This window comes from Macrotis lagotis, chromosome 1 (genome assembly GCF_037893015.1).
Source record: "Macrotis lagotis isolate mMagLag1 chromosome 1, bilby.v1.9.chrom.fasta, whole genome shotgun sequence".
In the NCBI taxonomy this organism is placed as follows: domain Eukaryota; kingdom Metazoa; phylum Chordata; class Mammalia; order Peramelemorphia; family Peramelidae; genus Macrotis; species Macrotis lagotis.
The window spans coordinates 257,472,001-257,496,498 of record NC_133658.1 but is presented as its reverse complement, the minus strand read 5'-3'; the positions used below and the strand labels follow the sequence as shown (position 1 = coordinate 257,496,498).

The 24,498-nt window shown below is 35.6% G+C and overlaps 1 protein-coding gene across 1 annotated transcript in view; it reads right to left on the bottom strand.

Moving 5' to 3' along the window:
* Positions 1-23,492, bottom strand: part of DOK5 (docking protein 5) — a 152,174-nt gene extending 128,682 nt beyond the window's left edge. Inside the window, exon 1 of the mRNA XM_074210287.1 lies at positions 23,127-23,492. Coding sequence (XP_074066388.1) covers positions 23,127-23,192 — 66 coding nt within the window. The 5' untranslated portion in view covers positions 23,193-23,492. The remainder of the gene's footprint in view (positions 1-23,126) is intronic.
* Positions 23,493-24,498: the final 1,006 nt, after the last annotated feature.

Here is a 24,498-nt window from a genome sequence, read left to right as displayed (position 1 = left end):
TGATATAAAATGCCATTGATTTATATTGTCATTATCTTCTGATCACCATGAATATTGCATTGCATCATTTACACTGATGCTACTGTAGCATTAAATGGTTATTAAAGGAAAATAAAAGCCACCAGACTGACACAGGCAGTTAAACTTCATAAATAATATGGATTATGAACCTTCAGTCTTCTGTATGTCAATTCAGCAAGACTGATCTGCCACTTACATGTTGTTTATTTAGTGTGCATAACATCAGCCACCTAATCTAAACACAGACATCTCATTTTTATTTCTCACCTCAATTGAGTTAGGCAATTGTATGTGTTACAAAATGAGTTTTAAAAACAAAAACAAAAACCCTGTGATATTCTTCAGTTTTTACCATGTCTTTCTTTTACTCACTGAAACTGTAAAGGAAAATTATTATTTAAAAATGAAAATAAAAAATAATAATAATAAGCAACTTTTGAAAATTAAATCCATTTCAGTGTTGCAAACTGGTTGGTTCTATGTAGAAATTATTATCATTCCCCTGGTCTCAAAAATACAGGACAGCAGCCTTTCACTTCTACTTTCTCATAACTCTTTGTGCCAATTGCAAGTCCAGTATATCCTTCCCTCACAATATGTCTTGGATCTATTCCTTTCTTTCCACTCTCACCATCACTTCTCCTCAGAATCCTTATCATGTCATATACACAATACTTTAGTGGCCCCCAGCTGGTATCTCTAATTCTGCTCCCATATCTATCCTAGCCATCCTACACAAATCACAGCTAAAACAACTCTTTGACTATTCAGCCTGGCTTTAAACCCTTTACTTGCCATTGACTTTATTATAAAATCCAAACATCTGAAACTCTTAAACTCCATACTTTTCCAATCTGATATCTCATTGCTCCTTTACATGAATTTCTATTCTTTAACTAAGCTGATGTCACTGTACATGTGAACCATGGAAATTAGTTTACCCTTTTGTGTCTCTTCAACTTGTTACTGCCATACCCCTTGCCTAAAATATCACCCATTCTACCTCTCCCTAGTATAATGCTTAACACATATAATCAAGAAATGATTTTTATTCATTAATTAAATATTATAAAGCAAGGACTTTCCTCTTAAGAACCTCTGGAGTGCTAGAACTTTATCATATATAGCTTGATAACAGTGTTTCAATATGATTTGTTTTCTTAGTAATCCTAAGATCATTATTCTAAGAAGGGATCCTTAGGTCTCACCAGACCAACAAGAATCTATATCATCAAAAAGATTAAAAATTCCTACTATAGGGCAACCTGTTGGGCAGTGGATAGAGCGCCGGCCCTGGAGTCAGGAGGACCTGAGTTCAAAGCTGGCCTCGGACACTTAATAATTACCCAGCTGTGTGACCTTGGGCAAGTCACTTAACCCCACTGCCTTGCCAAAACAAATCCAGCTATACAAACTTGAAACAATAGTGTGAAGCCTTGTCAGTAACTTGAACATAGCCAGGGTGACTGGTAATCCTTCATGGAAAAGAGAAGGCAGAGTCCAAGTCAGAACAAACGTCATGTGAAAAAGAAGACAGGTCACTTACCATATAGATATCTCTAGAACAATTAGGGCTAAGGGACTTAGATGAACAGGTAATCTGAGGCTAATCATATCTTTCAGAGTCAAGGGAGTTTTTAAGAAATTAAAGATACAAACTATCATATTTCATCTTTGCTTTGTATTTAAATCCCCAAGGCTTAGATCTTTTCATTGAGATTTTTGAGTCCCTGACCCTGACCTATTCACACAATTCAAATTTGGGTGTGAATGAGTTTGTTATCGGTCAAAAGAGCTTCCATTTTCTATTTTCCCATTAAATCACTGTGTGATCTTGATCAAGTCTCTTTTCTGAACCTCTGTTTCTTTCTTAGACATCCAATGATATCTAAGATTTGCTTTAGTTCTGATTCCATGTCCTATATTAATCATAAAGACTTTCCTCAAGGATATAATTCATTTCTGAAATCAGAGCATTTATTTATTCAGTGATTAACTAGATTCTTGCTGATGACCTTCCTTTCTGCTGCGTATCAGTGTATCACTTGACTCTTTCATTAGTATATCAGTGTCCTTGCTGTTTCATTATTTATATCACTGTTGGACTGCTCATCTGCCTTTGGTGTCCACCTGGTACCCAACTCTTACCTCTGGCTACAAAAAACTGTAGTATGCACAGTGAAACTGTATCAACAGATGGGCTAAACCAGGTTGATGGTAAATGACAGGTCCCACATTCAACAGTGAGTTAGAGGGGATTGAAGCAAGCATTGTGGAGTGCTTAGAGGTTGGTCACATATCAAAGAGGCATCCTGGGTCACCGCCAGTCGCCCTGACTTTTGTCTTGCACTGAACTTCAATGACTTTGGAAGAAAAAGTGATACTGATAACTTTGTACCACTTTACCTCACTTAAATTCAATTTACATATGAGTCAAGACCTCCCCCATGATGTCACTGGTCCTCTTCAAAAATGAAGGACAAAGAACAACTGCTTTTACAGTCTCCCCAATTGGAAGCATAAACTCCTATATTGCCCTATGTTTCTTTGGCTTCTAGCAATGACTTGTCCCAGAGAACTGTCCTGGGTACAACTTAGGAAAAGTAGAAGACTTAGTAAGGTTTCTTATAAGAGTTATCCAGAAGTGCTTATTTTGGGAAGCAGAGTTTTTCTTCCTTGATGGTCTTTAAGAAGAGACTGGAAGATCAAATATTTTAGGTGTTGATGGGAGGTATTCTTATTTACATAGCCTCTGGAGTTCTTTCCAGCTCTAGGATTCTGTGACAGATTCTCAACCAATGTTTAATAATGACTGGTTGACTGTGCATAGGTAATGTCTGCCTAGTAGGTATAGTGACACCATTTTTCACACCAGTGGAATAATTAAGGACACCCTAATAATGATGCAGGTGCTTCGTAACCTAAAAAAATAAAATAAAATAACAGAATTCTAATAATGTTTCAAGTTCAGTCCCAAAGTGAGTAGCACATCTAAAGATGTGCTTGTTAATTATCATAACTAGACTACAAATTTCATAACAGACAAGTATCATCTAAATCTTGTAACTCTCCCAGTTCCTAAGATAGGGTTCTGAACACAGTAAGTCTTAATACGTATTTGTTGAATGAATGAATGAATCCTCCTTAACACCATGGATTGATATTATTAAAATAAGAAAGGCAAGTAGGTATGATGGGGAAATGCTAGACCTAAAAGCACAGGAACAAGGTTCAAATCATGACTGGCTCTGTCACTGAGCAGCCATTTAACTATGAGAAAGTCATTTAACCCTTCTAAATCTCAGTTTCTTCACTGGTAAAATGGGGGTTGCAACTCACTATCTACTTGGTTTTTCCAGAGAAAACTATAAAGCACCTGTTAAATATGAGGTCTTATTAGTTCTTATCAGGGTTTCATCAATCTAAAATAATTGATTAAAACCAAAACACTTCTAATTTTTAGATAAAAAAGGAGTAGATATTAATAAAACAAGTAGGGGCGGCTAGGTGGCGTAGTGGATAAAGCACCAGCCCTGGAGTCAGGAGTACCTGGGTTCAAATCCGGTCTCAGACACTTAATAATTACCTAGCCATGTGGCCTTGGGCAAGCCACTTAACCCCGTTTGCCTTGCAAAACCCTAAAAAAAAAATAAAACAAGTAAGGTACATGTAAATATATACATATTTATGTATATATGTCTACAGATAATATGATATGGATGATCAGATAGGTAGAACTAAAAAGGTGATTCAATTTCCCCCCCTCAAAAAAAATTCTACTTTTCAGGGCAAAGAAAAATAAAATCGGAACTGAGGTTGGTTCACTTAAACTATTTGATAAACTAACAGCAATAAGCATACAGCATAGTCCTGCAGGGCAAGGCTCACAACTACACACATACAAACCAATGATTTTCTCAGGCTCTTATGTAATTTCTAAAAGAGTTATAGACCTATCCAAGCTCTAAATTACTGAAGTCATAAAATGCCATCCATCTTTTTATAACTGAAGCCAAAACACATACTGAGGACTCTGTGTGTATGATTAAAAACATAATCACTTAGCTTGTGATCCCAACCCAAGACCGATGGCAGCATAAAGCCTATTATGAAATAGAAATAGGGTCAATTTCTCTTGTGGCACCTTGCCATGATACCATTTTAAAAAAATTGGAAAAGTCAGATATGTTGAAACCTACTTTGTGTTCTCTCACTTCCTATTAGATCAGTGTTTCCTCTTCCTAATTTGTCTTTTCAAATACTGAATGAAAAAGGGGGAGTTTCAAATATTGAATTTGTTGAATGAATTATCAATGTGAAAACATTTATTAATCAACTGCTGGGTAAATTCAAAGTATCCTACTAAGTACTTGAGGAGATTAAAAAGGGCAAAAATTAACTTATTTTAGTGTAACTACTGCTCATGTTGATTTGCATATATCTGTTCCTCCCAAATAGAATATAATATATTCCTTGAGGTCAAGATTTTTGCATGTTTGCACCTCAAAGTGGCCACAGAACCTAGAATGCTACAGACACTTAAAAACATTTGTTGAATCGAAGTGCAATAATATTTTAGTCCTTAACTAAAGCAGGACCCCCAAGCCTTTGTCCCAGAGTATTAATCACCAGGAACCAATGTTTCTCCTTGTAGCAGTTTTGAGGCCAAAAATCACATATTTGATACATTGTTTATGCTGCTTCCTCTAGTAGCTTTCCATACTTGGAGGGAAGTAAAGCAAAAGAAGATTGGAAAAGAAGAAAAGAAGAGTTTTGTACTGTTCTCTGGACAATGACAGACCATACTCTACCTGTATCCCCAGTCCCTCCTCTACACATGCATATTGTATGTCCTTTGTGACTTCCTGCCCCTGGAACTGTTTTTACTCTAAATGAAAGAATTCTTAGCTACGGCTCTGATGCCTATGTTCATAGAACCTATAGCCTAGGAAAGAAATAAGACCCAAACACATATAATGCACAGTAATTTATGAAAAGTATAGTCAAGAATTACAAAAAATAAGTTTTGTGTGAGGTACAAGAGGAGTAGTTACCAACCTGAGGGTTTAGCATTTGAGTTGGGCTTTAAAGAACAAATTTAAAAGACTAAGAAAAAATTCCAACTATCTGATAAACAAAAGCAAGAAGACAAAAACCCATAGAACATGTTCCAGAGGCAGAATATTGACAAAGAAGCCAAGATTTTCAGAGTACCCAGTGCTGAGCAAGATATCATAAGGGTAGGAGCAAAGAGTGGTACCATGTTATGGGTGAGTACCTGAACTAACTGTATAACTAACTGCCTTAATTCTTCCCTCTCTCTTGGAGATCCCAGACTCAGCATTTGGTTTTTACTGGCTGTTGTACTTAACATATGAGAATGTGAGGTCATTTTTTCTCTTTGCTAACTGTTACTGTTCCCTTGATGGGGCTAATATGATCAATAAAAAGAATAATTTAATCTGCTGAGTAAAATTACAAGAGAGAGAAAGGTTGCTGCCATTCTGATCTATAGTACTCTTACATTTAATAATTGTCACTAAAGAAAACTATTTTATTACAATTGTTATCATGTTTGCAATGTTTCTGACAAAACTTCAAGAATTACAGCAAGAAGTTGATAATACCACTGCTTTATTACTCTCAGAAGAAGTTTCACACAAGAGAATTACACAATTGTAGGGGCAAATGTAGGTATTTATTCACAGTCAAATCCAACACCTCTCTGTAGGTTCTAGCAAAAAAAAAAAAAAAACAATTGCATTATCGAGTGATATGTTTTAGGATAATGAAGAACTTGTACAGATATTTCTATCATAAAGTAAATAGGTCTCCATCACATTGCAATGGGGTTTGTTGCATTAAAATTAGATCTTACCCCGAAGTACTGTTCCTTCTTATTGTTCTCAACTACTAAATATCAAAAGCCAATGGGGCAGCTAAGTGGCAGTGGATAAAGTCAGGAGTACCTGGGTTCAGATCTGACCTCGCACTTAATAATTACCTAGCTGTCTGGCCTTGGGCAAGCCACTTAACCCCATTTGCCTTGCAAAACAAAATCTAAAAAAAAAAACCCAATCAAATCTGGCTCTTGAAGAAAATGGTATAGAGAAGTCACACTTCAAAAAACAACTTTCATATAAAAGTAAGACATCAATATTACTAATGATTTATTAATTGGAAATGTATATTGCAACAGGCTTCTTTAACCCTTCTCATCTTTCATGATGCATTTGAAATGCATTTAATGAATGAAAAGCTAATTTAAATCCAAGTGTTCAGAACATATATTTTCATAAGGTGGGCAGCTTGTCCTTCAAATTCCAAGTCATAGAGCCTACGTGTTATCAAATATTTTTGCTAACTAAAGTACCCTACTTATTAACACATTTTTAAATAGGAGCCCCCAAATTTTCTAGCCTCATAGACATCGTCAGACATCATTTATTAAGTATACAGTGTTCCTGGTGTTAGTAACTGAATGGAAATGATCATTTTCATGAAGTATTGTTAAAAGATGCCCTAGGTAAATGACTTAACTTGTAAAATTAAAGGTTTCATGGGTTTGTTTTCTTTTTTATTTCAAAAATGGTAATAATAAAACCAACCTCATAGGGTTGGTATGAGAATCAAAGGAGATAATATACATAAAGTACTTTGCAACCTTAAAGATATATGTATGGATAGGAGAGTGAAATAATAATTACTGTTATTGTTTTATCTCCAGGAACTTGATTTGACACTCCCAGTCAAGATGGGTACCAAAGATTAGGGCTAAATCCTGATTCAGTTACATTGTTTAGAGTCAGTTTCCTAATTTAAAAAGGAGATAATAATTCTTCACTTTATATGGCACATTAGCATCTGAAAAGAACTTTATCTTTATATACATTTATATATATTATGGATATGAACTAACTGGATTGTGGGGAGACTAAATGAGATAAAGAAGTAAAGTGGATTATCAGTTCTGATTAGTGTAATCATTATCATTACAAAACTATATAGTGTAATAAATAGTGAGGTAGTCTTAAATCCTGCATTCTGGGTTTGAATCCTCAGATATTTATTAATCCTAGGTAAGGCACTGAAATCTAAAAAATATTTTGGCTCCTCATCTAGTAAATGGTACTATAATATTTGTGCTGTTTCATGATTTTATTATCAAGAAAATATTTTGTAAATGATCAAAGTCAGTTTAAGTAATTCCACTTTAAAATCTATTCCCTGTTAAGTAACCATAAGAGTGTTCTGCTTTCCAGTAAGGTTTAACCTAATTGTAAAAGTTAGTGTCGACTTTAGTTGACCCTTAAGTGCTGAATCCTTCAACAGCCTACCTCTTTTTCCTTATTTCACCAAGTAACAAAATTTCCCAATTTTGATACTCTGGAAATCTGGATCTCAACAGGTATCATAATGATGATTGCCCTAATTAATATGTGATGTTTCTGTTCCCACCTTGCCTGATGCATATTATTTATTTTACTGGATCACTTGGAACAGTTTTGCATTAGTTGCCTCCTAAACAAGTCAGTTTAATCTAATAAAATTTTGAGCAAAATATTAACTGCCAACCACAGAAATAGAATTTCTTTCACAACAAAACTTCAGAGCACATAAGAACATATATTTAAAAATGGAAAGTGACTGAGAACATCTAGTCTAGCTCTTTCATTTTATGGATAGGAAAACTAAGATATTGATAAATCTTAAGCAACTTTCTCAAGATCACAGAGACTTAAAAACTATACCTTAAAAACAGTTGATTCCCTAATAAGATGACTGATTTTATATGCATTCCTGAATATAACTGGAACTGTCAATAGTACTCAGAACAAGGAAGTTCCTCTTTTACAAATAATATATCAGTTTAGTGGCAGAGCATTAAGAAAAATGTTACCCTTGATTACCATTCTATTAGGGTAAAAGACAATCAAATACCAAATATATTTTAAAATAGCCACAAGCTACTTTCAATAAAGAGAGTATTAATAACTGGAGTTATCAAAATGTAGGAGGTAGCACCTAATCTAATCCTTAAAGGAACCCAGGAATTCTGAGGCCAAAGTGAAGAGGTAATTCATTCTGGACATTGAAGATGATTCTAGTGCAAAAGCATGGAGATGGGAGATTCAGTGTTGTTTACAAGACACAAAAAGTAAGAAAGGTTTTAGGCAATATGTGTAAAATGTACATGAAGTACATGAAGATTATCAATATATCCTCCCTGGAAAGCTGGAAGGATTTATCTAACTATAGATGCAAAGTTCCCCTTATGAATGAGCCTAGAAAGACAGACTGAATACAGATAGCAAAGGACTTAAAAAAAAACAGCAGAAGAATCTATATTTATTCTAGAGGGAAGAGGAAACCTCAGAAACTTGAGCAGGGGCCTAACATGGCTTTAGAAATATCCAATTGGCCCCTAGATAATTATGTGAAGAAGGGAGAAAATTGGAGGCTAAAATATTATTTAGAAGATTATTACAATAACCCAATAGAGGAGAGAAGGTGTTACATGGGGAGGGGGATTAACATATAATTCATGCACTTTAAAAAAATTTTGACAAATTTTTCAACCTAATTTATTACCCTTGTAAACATAACTTATATTATGAATTTTTCATCATTATTCTGAGAAGGAATTCACAAATTCCATCAGACAGTAAAAAAGTCCATGGCAAAAAATAAAAATTGAATGTCTTACCTAAATGGACCAGTGTGTTAGTAACCCAAGTGGAAAGAAAGGGGGAGATATAAGATATTTTGTGAAGAGAAACACTACAAGATTTGACAATCGACTGGAAACAGATGGAAAAAAAAGTATCAACAGAAGTCAATCCTTGTTTGTCGTGGATCCACTGGAATATTGGGAAAAGGACATGATTGCTCCCTTAAAAATGTAAGAGCTTTCTATCCACACCAAAATTCTCTTTTCTGTATCTTTTTTCCAGCTTTGATAGTAATTGCTCCAGTCACTATCAAATTTAAATTTAAAAAAAATTGAACAAAACAAAATAAGTAGGATTTCAACTTCCTTATGTCTTATATTCTTTATCCTGTGTTCTTTGCAATAAGTAACTCCCCTTTTCTGGTATTCATGTCTTCAACTTCAGGGCAAATTCATTACCAAACATAAAATCACCAACTAATAAGAAAAAAATTGGAGCAACTATCATCATACCACAGTCATCATTGTACCACACAAGTCATTTTCTACCTCAAAAACATTCAACTTGAACCATTTCAGAAAAATATGCTTTAAATCTGAGCCCATATAAAAATATCTAATCTATTCTAATGAAGCCTCTTTCCTATGTCTTTTTGTGCCACTAAAGTGGTATTAGCTTTAGACTATCATTTCAGAACAATAAAGAATCTTTCACTCCTATGGGCAAATCATCAATCTAGTTAAGAGGTTGTCCAGAAGCCCGGGGAATAGTTCTTCCTTTTAAATCTTTAATCAATCCAGAAACATCTGGCAGGCAGCATCTCTTCTTTCATTCTATTTATTATACAAATGTTTCTAAGAAAGAAGCACAGCCAATTGACAGTTATAAAGAAAATCACATTGTCTCTTCTTGTGGAGTGACTTATTTGGTAGCCAAAAACTCTGCACCAAATTAAAAGAAAATCAGGTTCACAGATGAATGCATTTTCTCTTCCTCTGGCTACAAACAAGCTATAAGCAGGATTTGTTTTTATGAGACTGGTTAGTGTAAGCAGGTGTCTGGGAAAGAAGTTGTAATTATGCCTTTCAAGCCAAAAGAGTTAAAGCAATACCCGTAAATCCTGCCCACTATTTAATTCTTGTCTATCCAAGAGCCAAGGTTGGCTCATGGTATTTTGACCCAAATATTCCATATAATTCAAATAAAATGATCCAGTCAAGAAAGTACTTTCCCAGGGTGCAAAATAGTATGTGGGAAAGAATCAGGCTGCTTCATAAATTAATAATATATCCTCCACTAAGATTCTCCTCTGAGGCATAAAGGTGACCCTAGATTCCAGAGGCATCATAGAACAATGTATAGAGTACCAACCCAAAATAGAGTCAGGAAGATGTATGTTTAAATGCTACCTCAGATACTTACCAACAGAGTAATCCTAGGCAAAAAGCTTAGAGTTTAAATAGGATTTTAGTTCAACTAGTCCAACTCTCTCATTCTATAGATGAGGAACATTACAATCTCTTACAGAGATTAAGTGATTGGCTCTGAGTTATATATACTAGCAAATGATAAAGAAGGGACTAAACTTCGGTCCTCCAAATTTAGCACATCTTTCTCTTTACCATTATGGCTTCTATCTCATTCTTAGTTTTTTTCATGTCAAATGGGAACAAACATCAGTAACACTGAATTCATAGATCTGTCATGAGAATTAAGTAAAATGATAAAGTGATTTACTAGTCTAAAAACACAGTATAGCCTGAGTAATTATTCTTTTTATTATATTAATAATTCATTGTTTAATTATGATTTCAGAGTTTTATTTCATCATTTAGGACCCAGTCATTGAAGTCTCTGAAGGAAATGACTGATTGATGAGATGCCCCTAAATCTCAGGGAACATGCTCCTTGATTTTGGACCAGACTCCCCACAAATAGACCTTACTTCTGTTTAGTGTGTGAAGATAATTCAATCTAGACAAGTTCTAGACTTGAGGAAATGAGTTCCTCTTCTTGTAACCCCTTCCTTAGAATTAAAAGTGACCCAGCTTATAAAGGAGAAAATCAACCAGAGTGTTCTGGGTGGAGATGAATCCCTGATCAGATTTCTAGAAGCAGCTGAGTCTCCTGATCAAGCCAAATTCTTAGCAGGAGAAATTAAAGATTTCTAGCCAACTTCCTCATTATATGTCCCCCAATGCTAGTTGATTTTTGCTTGTCAGGGAATTCTTTTTTCCAAAAGTATATCAATGCTTTCAGGTTTTTGTCTTTGGTTTTCCAGAAGAAACCACTGATCATCAATGTTTTATTAGCTATCCTATTGAATAAAGTTATTATTACTTACCCAGAACCTCTGTATCTCTGGGGTTTTCATTTGTCCCAAACCATTTTTGTCATTATAGTCTATTTGATCATCAGAGATCTAATTTTGGCTAGTTCTACTAAGCTGGGAAAACTTTGAGCACTTGGCTCCAATACAGATAATGCCTATTGACCATAGAATCTCCTAAAAAAAAATGTTTGAAGTGGCCTCCACATGTAAGTTTTGATCATAGCATATCATAAATACTGTTACTAAAATACAAAGGCACTAGAATTATCATGCTATGTTATTATATTGTGTTGGACTATCAATCAAGAAGACTTGGATTTGTATCTTGTTTCTGATGTTTATTAACTAGCTATATGACTTTTTGCAACTCGCTTAACTTCTCCAATCCTCAGTCTCCTTATGCAAAACAGGAATAAAAATTCCCAAAATTCCTCTTATAGAGGTATTGTAAGATTCAAATGAGATCACAGAATCACTGATTTAAGAGCTAGAAAGTCATCTGATCATCCTTCCTTCACTTGCCAGATGAGAAACTAAATCCCAGAGGAGAATAAGTAAGCAGACCCAAGGTTTTAACACAGGTCCTCTGACTTCAAATCAGAAAATTTTTCAACTATACCATGGTGCTGATAATGTATGTAAAGTGCTATTGGAGGTGTTCACAATAGTGAAATCACCTTCATCATTAGATGAAACTTTAGTGGTTTATTTCTTCCCCTTAGGTTACTGAGGGGAAGAAATAAACCACTAAAGTTTCATCTAATGATCCACACTGACCTGTATAGTTCTCTTGACTATACATCCTGCCCCTACAGGTAGTAACTTCCCTCCCCTACTTCTCTTTTCAGCTTCCTTTTATGTATTGTCTCCTCCCATTGGAACATCAATTCCTCCAAGGCAAGATCACTTTTTTTGGCTTGCATTTGTATCCCACAATGTCTGGCATCAGTAAATGTTTAATAAATACTTGTTAACTTGTTGACTTCATTTTTTTAAAAAAGTAAAAAAATAAATAGAATGACTTAATATCAAACAAACTCCCCAAAAATATAAACTAGACAAGGGAGGGGGCCTTTGATTAGGCTTAAGACTATTATCATTATTGAATACCAGCTAAAAGTCCTGCCCTAAGTAGAGGTAGCTTCAATCATGACTGACCTTTCTACAATTAACCAATGAATTCTGAAATTCAAAGACAGTGAGAGGCCCAGTGGGAAAGGTTAAATATTCTAGTAACAGAATAAAAAAATCTGAGATACTGCTGAGATGCTCCAGTGGAATATAGTGAAGCAGTTTTGACAGCTGGTTAAGGGGAGTTCCCACTTCCAGAACATTTGCTTAACAGTGGAGCCTGAAGACAAAGCATCAATGAATTGGAGACTGGTGCCTTTAAAAGGAGTATAACAAAACCCTGCTTTTATTCCAAGTTGTCCTTTTTTTGGTAGGCAGACAACTCTACCTTTTCTGTGATAGTGCCTCCATGTGTGAAAAGTAAACAGAAAAATCATCAGAGCTTTTGGGGAGACTGGCTTAAGATCCAAGAGCCTTTAGCTTCCAGATGCCTTATTGATATTTCCTAGACGGTTAGCAAAGGAGATAATTCCAAATTTAATGTAGTAACTAAGCTTAGTTCTGGCTTTAATGCTATATACCTGAGGAGATCTTAGAAAATGGGATGGCAGAACTGTAAAGGACCTTAAAGGTCTGATCTATATTCTCATTTTACAGAAGAGGAAACTAAGATTCACTTGTATAATTCTTCATACTTTTCAAAATACTTTCACAACTATTTTATTTTTCAAAGCAACAATTTGTTCAATGTCAGTGGACAAGATATTAATCCCCATATTATTTTTTAATTTAAGTGAAATGGCAAAATCGTGACCATCAATGCCTAGAATTCTGGTCAACTGATTCTTAGTCCTGTGCTATTGCTACCATGCTAAATTGCTTTGATTTGGGGCTTATTATTGATTGAATCATACAACTTTATAAATAAGTAACTGGAAAAAGAAACTCACAGTATGTAATTTCATTCACTCAATAAAATACAGAATATTTCTTTGGATTTATGAACATATATATATACACATATATGTGGATATATACATACATATGATATATATGTATATATTTTTGTATGTATATCCACACGTGTGATTTCATCAATGTAGAGAACTTTCACGGAGGAAACTCTCTTTTTTGATGTGAGCCAGAAATTTAGTCTAAAACATTCTTTTTTTAAAAAAGGCTATTTTAGTTTTAATTTATGACATAAAACAAGCACTTCTGTAATAGTACAATAAAGAAGATGACTGCACATGAAAGTACAAATTCATTAAGTGCAACTTCCTATTCCTTTTAAATATAAAACAAAATCATTCTATAAATGTCTTTTTTTTTCCTTTTTTTCTTCTTTGCCTCAGTCTTGCCCTAGAGATGTCTACCATTAGATACAAATATGCCTCTGTATATATATGTGTGTTTGTGTGTTTATGTGTGTTTGTGTGTGTATGTAAAATCGTTCTATATATACTTCTATTTGTAAGTTCTTTCCCTGGATGCACACAGCATACAACTTATACTAAGGCAACCTCAGAAAAAACTGGGTTCAAGTCTCTACTCTTAGGAGATATAGGGTAAATCACCCAATTGCTCATTGCCTCCAATCAATTATCTAATATCTCATTCCAAAGAAACAATAGAAATAGGGATTGTACCTTTTATTTCAATGGAATAAGAAATTCCATTATGAGAAAATGCTCTCTTTCTATGCAGGACAACAACTAAGACAATGAGAGGTTGTGACTAATCCAGGTTCACACAGCCACACTAGAGGCTAGATTTGAGCCCATTTTCCTCTCTCTATCCCCTGTTCTCTACTCCCTATGCAATACTACCACTGTATTTTTAATATAGAGAGATTTATTTATTCACATATAATCTATATACATATAAAATACCTATGTACATATATTAATTTATGTGTATCAGTTTATGATATACAGTCAGGGACAGGGAACCTCGAGGCTATAGGCCATATTGGTCTGATGTTGCCAAGGCAACTACAAGCAGCACTCAAAATTCAATAAATCTGAGAACTTTTTAGGGGTGAATCAATTAAATGTTTGAGCAAATATAGTCCATGAATGATGTTATAAATGTCCAAATAGCCTTTGGCAGAAAAAAAGGCTCCCCACTCCTGTAACATTATTTATAAATTGTCTTATTGATAACTTGGCATATTATATATATACATATATATAATATGTGTATTTAAGTAATATATTTTAATTTAAAGAACATTTAAATCTCTATGATTTATATGTTTAGAAATTTCAATTGATAGTTTTTTTTCCCTTTTATTAGCTACAATAAAAGAAACAATATAAGGTTGACCAAACTAAGTAAAACAAATGATTCAGGCAGATTCACTAACCTATTTTTATTCTATTCTCTAACCACATATATTTAGCCTTGATACATAATGACAACCAGGGCTGATTTTCCTAATTTCCTCTTTAGGCTTAAAATCCATCATAAATATATTCTTTCATCTAGCATATTGCTCAACTCATCTTCCACATGAAAATACTTTATAATATTTCCCAAGATGATTTTAAAGAAGATTAATCATCTTTAATGTGCTTCTAAATCTTAAATGGCAACTCTTTATCTTTAAAACAGAAGAAAATATGATCCCATGAGTTACAAGAATCCAATTGGAAATGACCGTGGCTGATGGCTCCCATCTCAGAAAATACAGCCAAGAAAGGATCAGTCTATGCATTCACCTTAAACTAGTGCTGAAATTACAAATTATGCATCTACATGCCAGCAGCTCTCTGAGGAAAAGTCTCTAGCATTCTATCCTCTGAAAATAGAATGAATGATTGTCTACCTCACAATTCAGTAACCCATTTTTCACTTTGAATTTCAAAATGTCTCCTGAAGTTTGGTAAGAGTCAAATCCAACATTTATCCACAAAAAAAAAAAATCCAAACATACAGCAAAATGATAAATTCAACTAAATTAAAGCTTTTTTTTTCTTTTTGGTTGATATCACAGAAAAAAAAAACTAACTCTTCACATCACACTTGAAACCTGAGTTAACTGGTCTGAGTTAACTAGTCTGCTTGGTTGTGTTCACCTAAAAGTAATTATATAGACTAACAGAACTGAAATAGCTTAAAAGAATCTTGAGCATTCAGGCTTTAGAGAAGCATGGAAAGACTTGCATAAACCGATACTGAGTGAAATTAACAGAATCAACAGAACATTTTATATATTAACAATCAACTATGAAGGATGCAGCTCCTTTCAACAGTTCAGAGATCAAGGACAACCTTGAGAGACTTGCAATGTACAACGCTATCCACATCCAAAGGGAAAAAACTATGGAGTCTGAAGGCAGAGCAAAACATATTAGTTTCACTTTTTTAAAACTGCTTTTATGTTTTTCTTTTCTTTCTCATAGTTTTTTTCCCTTTCCCCTTAGTAATAATTCCTTTTTCACAATATGACTAATATATAAATATGATAAACATGAATGTACATGAGCAACTTTTACCAGATTGTTTGCCATCTTGGGAAGGGGGGAGGGAAGGGAAGGTGGTAAAAAAAATGTGGAACTCATAAATTTGCAAATGAATAAATGTTGAAAAACTACCATTGCATGTAATTGAAAAAATAAAATCAAATTTCAAAGATAAAAAATAAATAGCTTAAATAAAAAGAGAGATGTACAAATTCAGAGAACCCACCCCAAATGATCACATGGATTATTTATGCTACTCTGAACTCATATTGGTCTGATCAATCACAGTTGGACACACTTTAACTTGATTTTAACATGGTAATGTCATTTTGGTCCTCTTCAAGAACAAAGGACAACAGTCAACCCAGCCATCAGTTTGTGAAAATCCATATACAAGACTAGTTCATTTGCAAATGAGTCAGACAATTTACAAATTATTTCAAGGGATTTAGTCTAACAATAATAACTAGCTTCATGGCTTTTTTTAATTTACTTTGCTTTATAAAACAGACTTTAAAAAGACTTTATGTAAGTTACTGAAAAGTGACTTGAAAAACAAAGGTACTTAGACAAGGTATTCCAAAAGTCTTAGTGCAGTTTTAAGCTTTGACCACTTAAAACTACACTAAGACTCTGGGGACACTCTGGATTTAAAACTGTCAGTGAGTTAATAAAATAGTTTTATTAGCTGACAACTTTTTTCAGAGCTCAATAAAATTTTATTTTAACCTGAGCTAAGCCATTTGTAAATTGCTAATTTATCTTACTAATAAGATCATTTGATAGCTGAAAGAGACCTAAGAAGTTCTTTAGTTCAAGACCCTCATTTTACACCTAGAAAAACCATGAGACAGAGAAAAATGACTTATTAGAGGTCACAAAGATAAGAAGTAGGAAAGCTAAGACTGAGGTCCAGGTCTTCTCACTCCAAATTCAGAGCACTGTGTACTATTCAAAATCTCTAGGTGTATTAGTAAAGGGGACTGAGAGTCTAAAGTCTGAAGGAAATGGCCCTTTTAAGGTGTCATATAAACATAAGGCAATAAAACTCAAAATAGAAAAGTTTAAATATAAACAGAAACAAATGCAATGAATCATATTTAATTTTAGCTTCATTAATTCTCCTTTAAATTGCCTGGTTTGGGTGGGGAGTGAGTGAGAAAACTTATCCCTATCAAATATTCACTCTTGGTACTTATTTTAACTACAAAATTATAATTTGAATTAATTTTAATTAAGTCATGGTTTATATCATGAGTATGGCATAGTCAGGAAGATTCACCTAACAGAGTTCAAATCTGTCCTCAGATACTTATTAGCAGTATGACCCTGAACAAGTCACTTTATACTGTTTGCCTCAGTTTCCTCATCTGTAAACTGAGCTGGAGAAAAAAATGGCAAAACACTCTAGTATCTTTCTGAAGAATACTTCAAGTAGGGTCAAGAAGAGTAAGACACAACAGAGCAAAGTCACACAGATACTAAGTGACAGAGTTGGGATCCAAATGTATATCTTCTAATATTCCATATCTGCTACTTTTTTCACTACAATTCTACTGATATTTTTTTTTTACTTTTTTACTAAAGTCCTTCTTAGTACCTTAGGAAGGTGAGGTAATGCTTTTAGAGCTCAATCAGTCCTTCCCATCCAGAAAATCTCTAAGTATATGCCACACTACAGTTTCTAAGTCTGTCATCTGTGAATGAATCTAGAGAGGCTCATCACAAAAAACAAAAAAGGTTACAAGGAGATCTTGTAAGTTCCCCCAAGGAGCAAGTCTGCAAAATGATGAAATTACTACTATTTCAAAGAACCAAAGAAAATTATATAGGTCTTGTCCTTGATTTTAAGAAATTCAAACTCACAAATAGTTAAGCTGCAACTCTAGATACCAAGGAAAGAAGAAAGAAACCAGGATTATAGGGAGCCCTAGACTTTGCACTAGAAAAAATTGATCTGGCTTCAAGTCACAGAATTGGCATTTTAACCTGTATGACCATGGACAAGTCACTTGGTCCCTTAGTTTTCTCATTTCTAACATGAGGGTAATCATATTTGTATTTCCTATCTTGCAAGGTTGTGATAAAAATACCTTATAAATTATAAAGATATTTATGTATACAAGTGTAGTTATAAATATTTATTGACTATGTATATGTTTTGGACATATATGTGTATGTGCACATATATACTCATACGTGTGTAAATTATAAGAGTGAGATATATTATGTTGTCATAAATAGAAAGTCAGTCTTAGAGTCAGGAAGATCTGAGTTCAACTTCAACTTTTGTACATACTGACTATTTGACCGAAAATAACTAGAACGCAGGCAGCCTGAGTCACAATACTTTTTTATATACTTTCCCATACCAAGTCAGATACAACTGGGGGGGAGGGGAGGGAGGGAAGAAAAAAATCAAGATTTGTACACAATCATTTATAAAATCTAAATAGCCAATCTCAGTTAAACAACTTGGCTGATGGCTTCATTACAATATAGAGGTCATCCAGGGTCCTCAGAAAAAATGTTAGGGAAGTAAATTACCAGGGATACAGGTACTAATAAGCTGGAAAAACTTCAGAAGTGAGGACAAAAACTGATTGACTTCTGATTATAAGCCTAGTTAAATATAAAGAGACTTCTCCCCCAAAGTACAGTCAGACAGTGATAATATTTTTCATACAAAACAAAGACCATCTACTAAGATCTGGAAATTGGAATATATATATATATATATATGCATATATATATACATATATATATACCTACATCCATATATACATATATAATCCATATATACATATATTTGAAAGGAGTACATAATAGATGAAAGCAACTCTTACAGTTGAAAAACAGGCAGATGATCTCATTCAGTGCTAGTGCCTTCCCTCTGATGACTATCTCCTATTTAGCCTTTATCTACCTTGTCCAAAGTAATTGTTTGCATGTTTGCATTAGACTGTGAGCTCCTTGGGCAAAGGGACCTTTTTTAACCACAGTTCTCTGACCATACTAAAGTGCTCAGCAAATGCCAGTTTTCTGATTGACTTAAATACCCAATTTTTGAAGTGTCCCAATACCTTTCTTTCTGGAGTGATTAATCTAGCCTGAATCCAACTTTATGCTAACAAATTGTATCCCCAAATTGTATACCTATATTTAGAGAAAAGGCAATTGAGAAAGGGAAGTGAAGGGGAGAGGAAAATGGGGGGAGGAAAAGAAGGGGGAGAAAGGGAGGGTGGAAGGGAAGAAGGAGGGAAGGAGGGAGGGAGGGAGGAGAGAAGAGAGGGAGGAAGGGAAGAAGAAAGGGAGAGAGGGAGGAAGGGAAGAAGAAAAGGAGGGAAGGAGGGAAGGAGGGAGGGAGGAAAGAAGGAAGGAAGGAAGGAAGGAAAGAAGGAAGGAAGGAAGGAAAGGAAAGGAAGGAAGAAGAGAGGGAGGAAGGGAAGAAGAAAAGGGGGAAGAAGGGAGGAAGGAAGGGAAGAAGGAAAGAAAGGAAGAGGGGAAGGGAGGGAAGGAAGGGGGGAAGGGAGGGAGAAAGGAGAGAAGAAGAAAGGGAGGAAAGGAGAAAAAGAGAGGAAGGGAGGGAGAGAGGGAGGAAGAGGGGGAGGAAGAAAAGAAGGGAGGGAGGATAAATCACTTATCCTAAGTTACACAGTAAATTTTCCCTTCCAAAATATCCTTTAGCATTGATATCCACAAAATATTAAAAGACCAAAAAGAAGGACTTGGTCTATGGAGGATTTATTTATGGGAGGGATGGAATTTATGGAGAAAAATTGTGCAGTATGAAGAAATGTGGAAGGGTTGTGACCTGCACTAGTGGAGGGGATATCTACACTGATGAAATTATATCCACTGGCAAACTGATATTAGAATTACATTAGACTTTGGTTGGCTTTACTAGACTACCATATGCCAATATGTCTGTCTGTTGCTTGAAGGCACTTGCTCCCTATCTAAAATCAACTTCATCATCTTTTAATATAGGATCCACCCTATCTTCCTGTGATAAATCTGAATAACAAATAGCTAAAGATCTACTAAAATAGGGGTTGGTTCTTGAAAAATAAGATTTCCATGAATAGATTTGGTTGTAGAAAAACTGCTTTTTTATTTTGACTAATATTGAACTAAAATATGATATTTTCTTCAATAAAGGAAAAGAAAATTATATAGTTAAGGGTCCACAGGTTTTACCAGATTGCCAATGAGATCTATGACAGAAAAAAATATAAAAATCTCTATTTGAGAATAACAGCAATAATGACAGATGATATTTTTATAGCATTTTACAAAAGCTGATAATAGCTACCATCTATATAGTTCTTTAAGGTTTGCAAAATATGTCATTTGATTTGATCTTCACAGGGAGATAGGTATGGTTATCATCCACATTTTTAGAAGAGGAATTTAATCAGAGAAAAGTTAAGTGACTTGAAATATAATCTATATATCTAAGATAGGATTCAATCTCTGATGCTCCTCTTTCTCTGTTCCTCTAGTATCTATCAATTCACGAGCATTTGTCAAGCACCTAGGTACTGAACTAGGGGTTGGAGATATAAATATATAGAAATATTTGTTTTTGTTCATTTTTCAGTCATATCTGATTCTACCCTATTTAGGGTTTTCTTTCTCCAGTTCATTTTATAAATGATGCAAACATGGAAAAGTAAAGTGACTTCTCCAGGGTCACACAGGAGTTTCTATTACCATAGTTCTTGGGGGGGGGGGAGGAGATTAAAAAACAGTTATTGGAAGGAAGAGGGGATATTATGAAACACATGTAGAATTATAGATATGGTGAGATAGTTCACTGTTATCTAGAGCTAAAGATATTCACTTTAAAAAAAAGGGGGGGTTACAAATAATCTGGGCTTTTCTCTTGAGTTCAGGAGCTATCTCTGACACACAGAGATCTCTCATCAGGAAAGGAAAATTGCCCTCTATTGCTAAAGTGAGACCTAATCTACTAACACCTGTGATTGCATCTGATATTTATTGGTGAACAATAGATGAAATATGTATATAAATTTGTAGGTCAACTGTGTACTGTCTTGTTCTCCTGAATATTCTTCAGTTACTTATTTGAACTTATTTGGAGTTCAGTTTGTATTATGATCTATGTGCTATATAATTTAATGTAGATAAAGACATTGAACAAGGTAACAGAAGATCTAGTCTTTGATTTTTGTCATTAACTAGATGTATGACCTTGGGGAAGTCACTCTTTTCCATTTTTAGCTATAAACATTATAGGTCCTTAGTTCCAACCTCCTTGCCTCCTTCATTATCTGATATCCTTTTTAATTGTGTTGCTATAATCTTTCATTCATAACATTAGAATTTTAAAAATAAATTCCAGGTAAAATGTAAAGACTAACAAATATTAACTGAATATATTCTATCATTTTACCCCTCAATGATCAACAGCATTAAACAAATATTCTTAAAGTCACAACATTTAAGTTGCAGTCAAAAGGAGTACTCCGGACATTGCCAACTTTCAAAGTATCATAAAATATGAAATTAATGCAGAGTACCAGGAGTCAGATGAATTTATTTTACTTTTATTTCAAATTTTTTCCAAGAGTTTTAGTAATGACAGAAATTTATAAAATTTCAATTGTCATAATATGGTAAAAATATTCTCCATACCATAACTGAAAAGGTAAGGTAACCAGTCTTTCTAATAAATCATCATGTGTCACAATTTAGCAAAACCTTAATCTTATGAATAATTCAGGTTTTATTCATTAATAATGCATGCACTCTTACTACTGGAATGGTCCCTAAGCATTGAGTGAAATTTTCTTGGCAAAATCCAAATATTTCCATCAATGAGAGAGCAATGAAATGACTAATTTTTTTTTCCTGGATCTAATCATTTGGTGTGGTTCAGAAGCACTGGGAAGTAATGTTTTTTAGTACTAATTAATAGCCAAGATAAAAAAAAAAGAACTTAGAGAGATCTAATCTCAGTGAGTCTCTACTCTTAGTCTGCTTCTTTGGAAGGGCACATTATTATAGGAACGAAGGTATAGGACTGTTTTAGGCTAGAATAGTAATAATGTCATATTACTGAATTTACCAGTCTTTCTCCTTTCCTATCCTGCCCCACCAGGACTTTCTCCCTCCCTCCCTTTCTTGTATCCAATATTTACCACTTTGTCAAGGAACTGTAACAAGGCAACCATCAGTAAAAGTAGTACAGACCACAGGACCAAAAAGAAATTGGAGTCTCTACGGAATAAAAGGCATTAGTACTCAAATCTGTGTCACAATTTTCTCTTAGAATACCCCCAAATTACACGCTGAATTATTCCGTGAAAGGCAATCTAAACATTCTTTTCTCATATGTCTTTTATTCTTCCAAAAAGCACTAGAAAAACAGTGGAGGAACAGTTGGTCCCTTATGCCAGTCAATGGTCAACAATCATTTATTAAGTGCCTTCTATGTGTTAAGCATTGTGCTAAGCACTGAGGATACAAAGAAAAGGGGTGGGGGACAATCCCTGCTCTCAAGGAGCTCATATTCATTGTCAGAATTCTCTTCCTCCTGACAATTGTTCCACAATAACTCAAATGTTGAATTAGAAGGAAAAATGAGTTCACTCATTAAACTCCAGCACCTGACTGTTTAAATAGCAAAACAGAATCTCTGGGTGAGGCTAGACAAGGTCTCTCCATTCCCAAATTATTTCATTCTTAAAGTCAATCATTTTCCTCCACTGGGCTTCCAGGAAGCATTCTAAGAACAGACACCCACCACCCAACTAAAGGCAAAGACGATTCAACGCTGGCTCTTTAACCTTTTCATGCCTAATTTGACCCCATTCTGCCCCTTCCTGCTCTCTTTCTACCAACACCTGGTGAAGAACTGGACATGCTCAGAAAGGATTTATGAAGAGAGAGCTTTGCCAGCCAAGGCGCCTTTAACTCGCAGTTTGTATCTTCTCAACCACTCCATCTCAGCACTCGCTATCCCTATCCCAATCTGCCAAGTAAAGTTCTTGAGTGGAAAGAAGGGCTGGGGATAGGATTAAGGGAGCGCTTTAGGTAAGGGCAGCTCACAAATTCCGACCCAAAGGACTTCATTCAGAGAGAACTAATTAATCACAGGGCTAAAAGAGACCTCAATTCTTTCCCACAGAGGCTGAGGGGCTTATCACTTGTCTTTACAGAATCCTAAGGGATTTGGAGCTCCTTTGGGAGACAGGTCCCTCTCATCCAACATCAATCCTCCAAAGAAGAGAGAAGGGGCAGAGAGGTCAGGGAAAGAATCAGAGGGAAAAGGAAAAAAAAAAAACAAGGAGAGATAGAGGCAAAGAAGAAAGAGGGAGACGTTGCCCAGACATACATAGAATACCCATGGAAAGCACAGAAAAAACCCAAACATATTTTCAGAAATATTTCGAGTCAAAGAAAATAGGCACAAAATCTTCAAATTCCTCCCCCACCCCCGCCCCGCATTCCCTTAAGACTATTTTCAACACCCCAGGGAGGTTACGATAGAACATAAAATAAAACAGCAAAGGGAAAGAAATCGTCAATACTTACACCTAAGCGTCTGCTCCTAATCTTTACATACCCTTGTTTTACTATGTCATTAAAATTGGAAGCCATTCTAGACTGTGGTTCCCTTGCCCCGCGCACACCCTGACCCGAAAGTCCTTCTGGAGGTGGGGACTGCCCAGGTGGAAGGGGGAGAAAAAGAAAAAAGAAAGAAAAAAGAAAGACAAAAAGTTCAAGGTTGGGAAGAAGCTGGTGGGCTGCGGCTGGCTGGCTGGCTGGCTGCGCTCTGTCAGCAGCCCCACATCACTTTCATAATCCTCCTGACCCAGAAACTCCGAGACGGCGGCGGCGACGGCGGCGGCCGACTTTAATCCACTTTGAGAGCTGAGCGAGAAGAGGCTGGAGCGCCAGGAATCAGCTGACGCAGCCTCGGCTGTCTGAGCAGTGACTGGAGGGGCGCTGGTGCCCGGCTCTTCTCCCGGGTGGGGAGAAGAGGAGGAGGAGAACCAGGAGGAGGGAAGACTAGGAGAGGAGGAGGCGGTGCTTCCCTCTGAGCTAGGCACCCACTCGCACACACACGCGCGCGCGTGTGCACACAGGCGCACACTCACGCAGGCATTCACCCCAGCAAGCACCCCTCCTTGCGCTCTTCTCCTTCCGATCTTTTCCATCTGCTCCCCCCCCCACACCCCGGTAAATTTCCTCCCCAATAATTGAGAATCTCCTCTGCCTCATTGTAAACCTGCCAAAATCTCATTCTGTTCCCGCTTCAGTGATTTATTTTAGGATTCAAGGAAATCTGGTTGGATGTCTTTAGAATGGGAAACTTCCAGGGAAAAAAACTCCCTCAGCCAAGGTGGATCCTCACCTGCTCTGCAATTTCTAATCTTAAAAGAATTGCCCTGGGGTAAAAGGAGGTAAAGTGATGTGGAGGATCAAACACCCAGTAGGAGTCAGAGATAGGACTGGAATCTGGGTCTTTGTGACTCCAAGGCAAGATCTCTACCCTCTATAGCAAGAGGCTTCACCTATGTTCACACACAACACACCTCAGCACAGTCTGAGATCACATTAAAGAAACTTTCTACCCACGCAGATCTATGACACTTCTTCAATTTACAGTCTTAATAAATTGGGTCACTGAGAGGTTAAGTGACTTGCCCCGCTTCACCTAGTCAGTACTGCCAGAGCTTAAACTCAGGTCTTCTAGACTTTGAATTGGCTTTCAAGCTCCTATGTAATCCTGCCTCTCCTCTATAAATACACATTGCTAAATATAAGCACAAAACAGTGTGTAGAAAAGCAACTGGAATAGCATTCAAAAACTTAAATTCTAGCTATGACTCCATCTCTTCTGATTTGCTGGGAGATCTTGGGGGAGCCATTTCCTCTCTGTAGGTCTGATTCTATAGTTCTG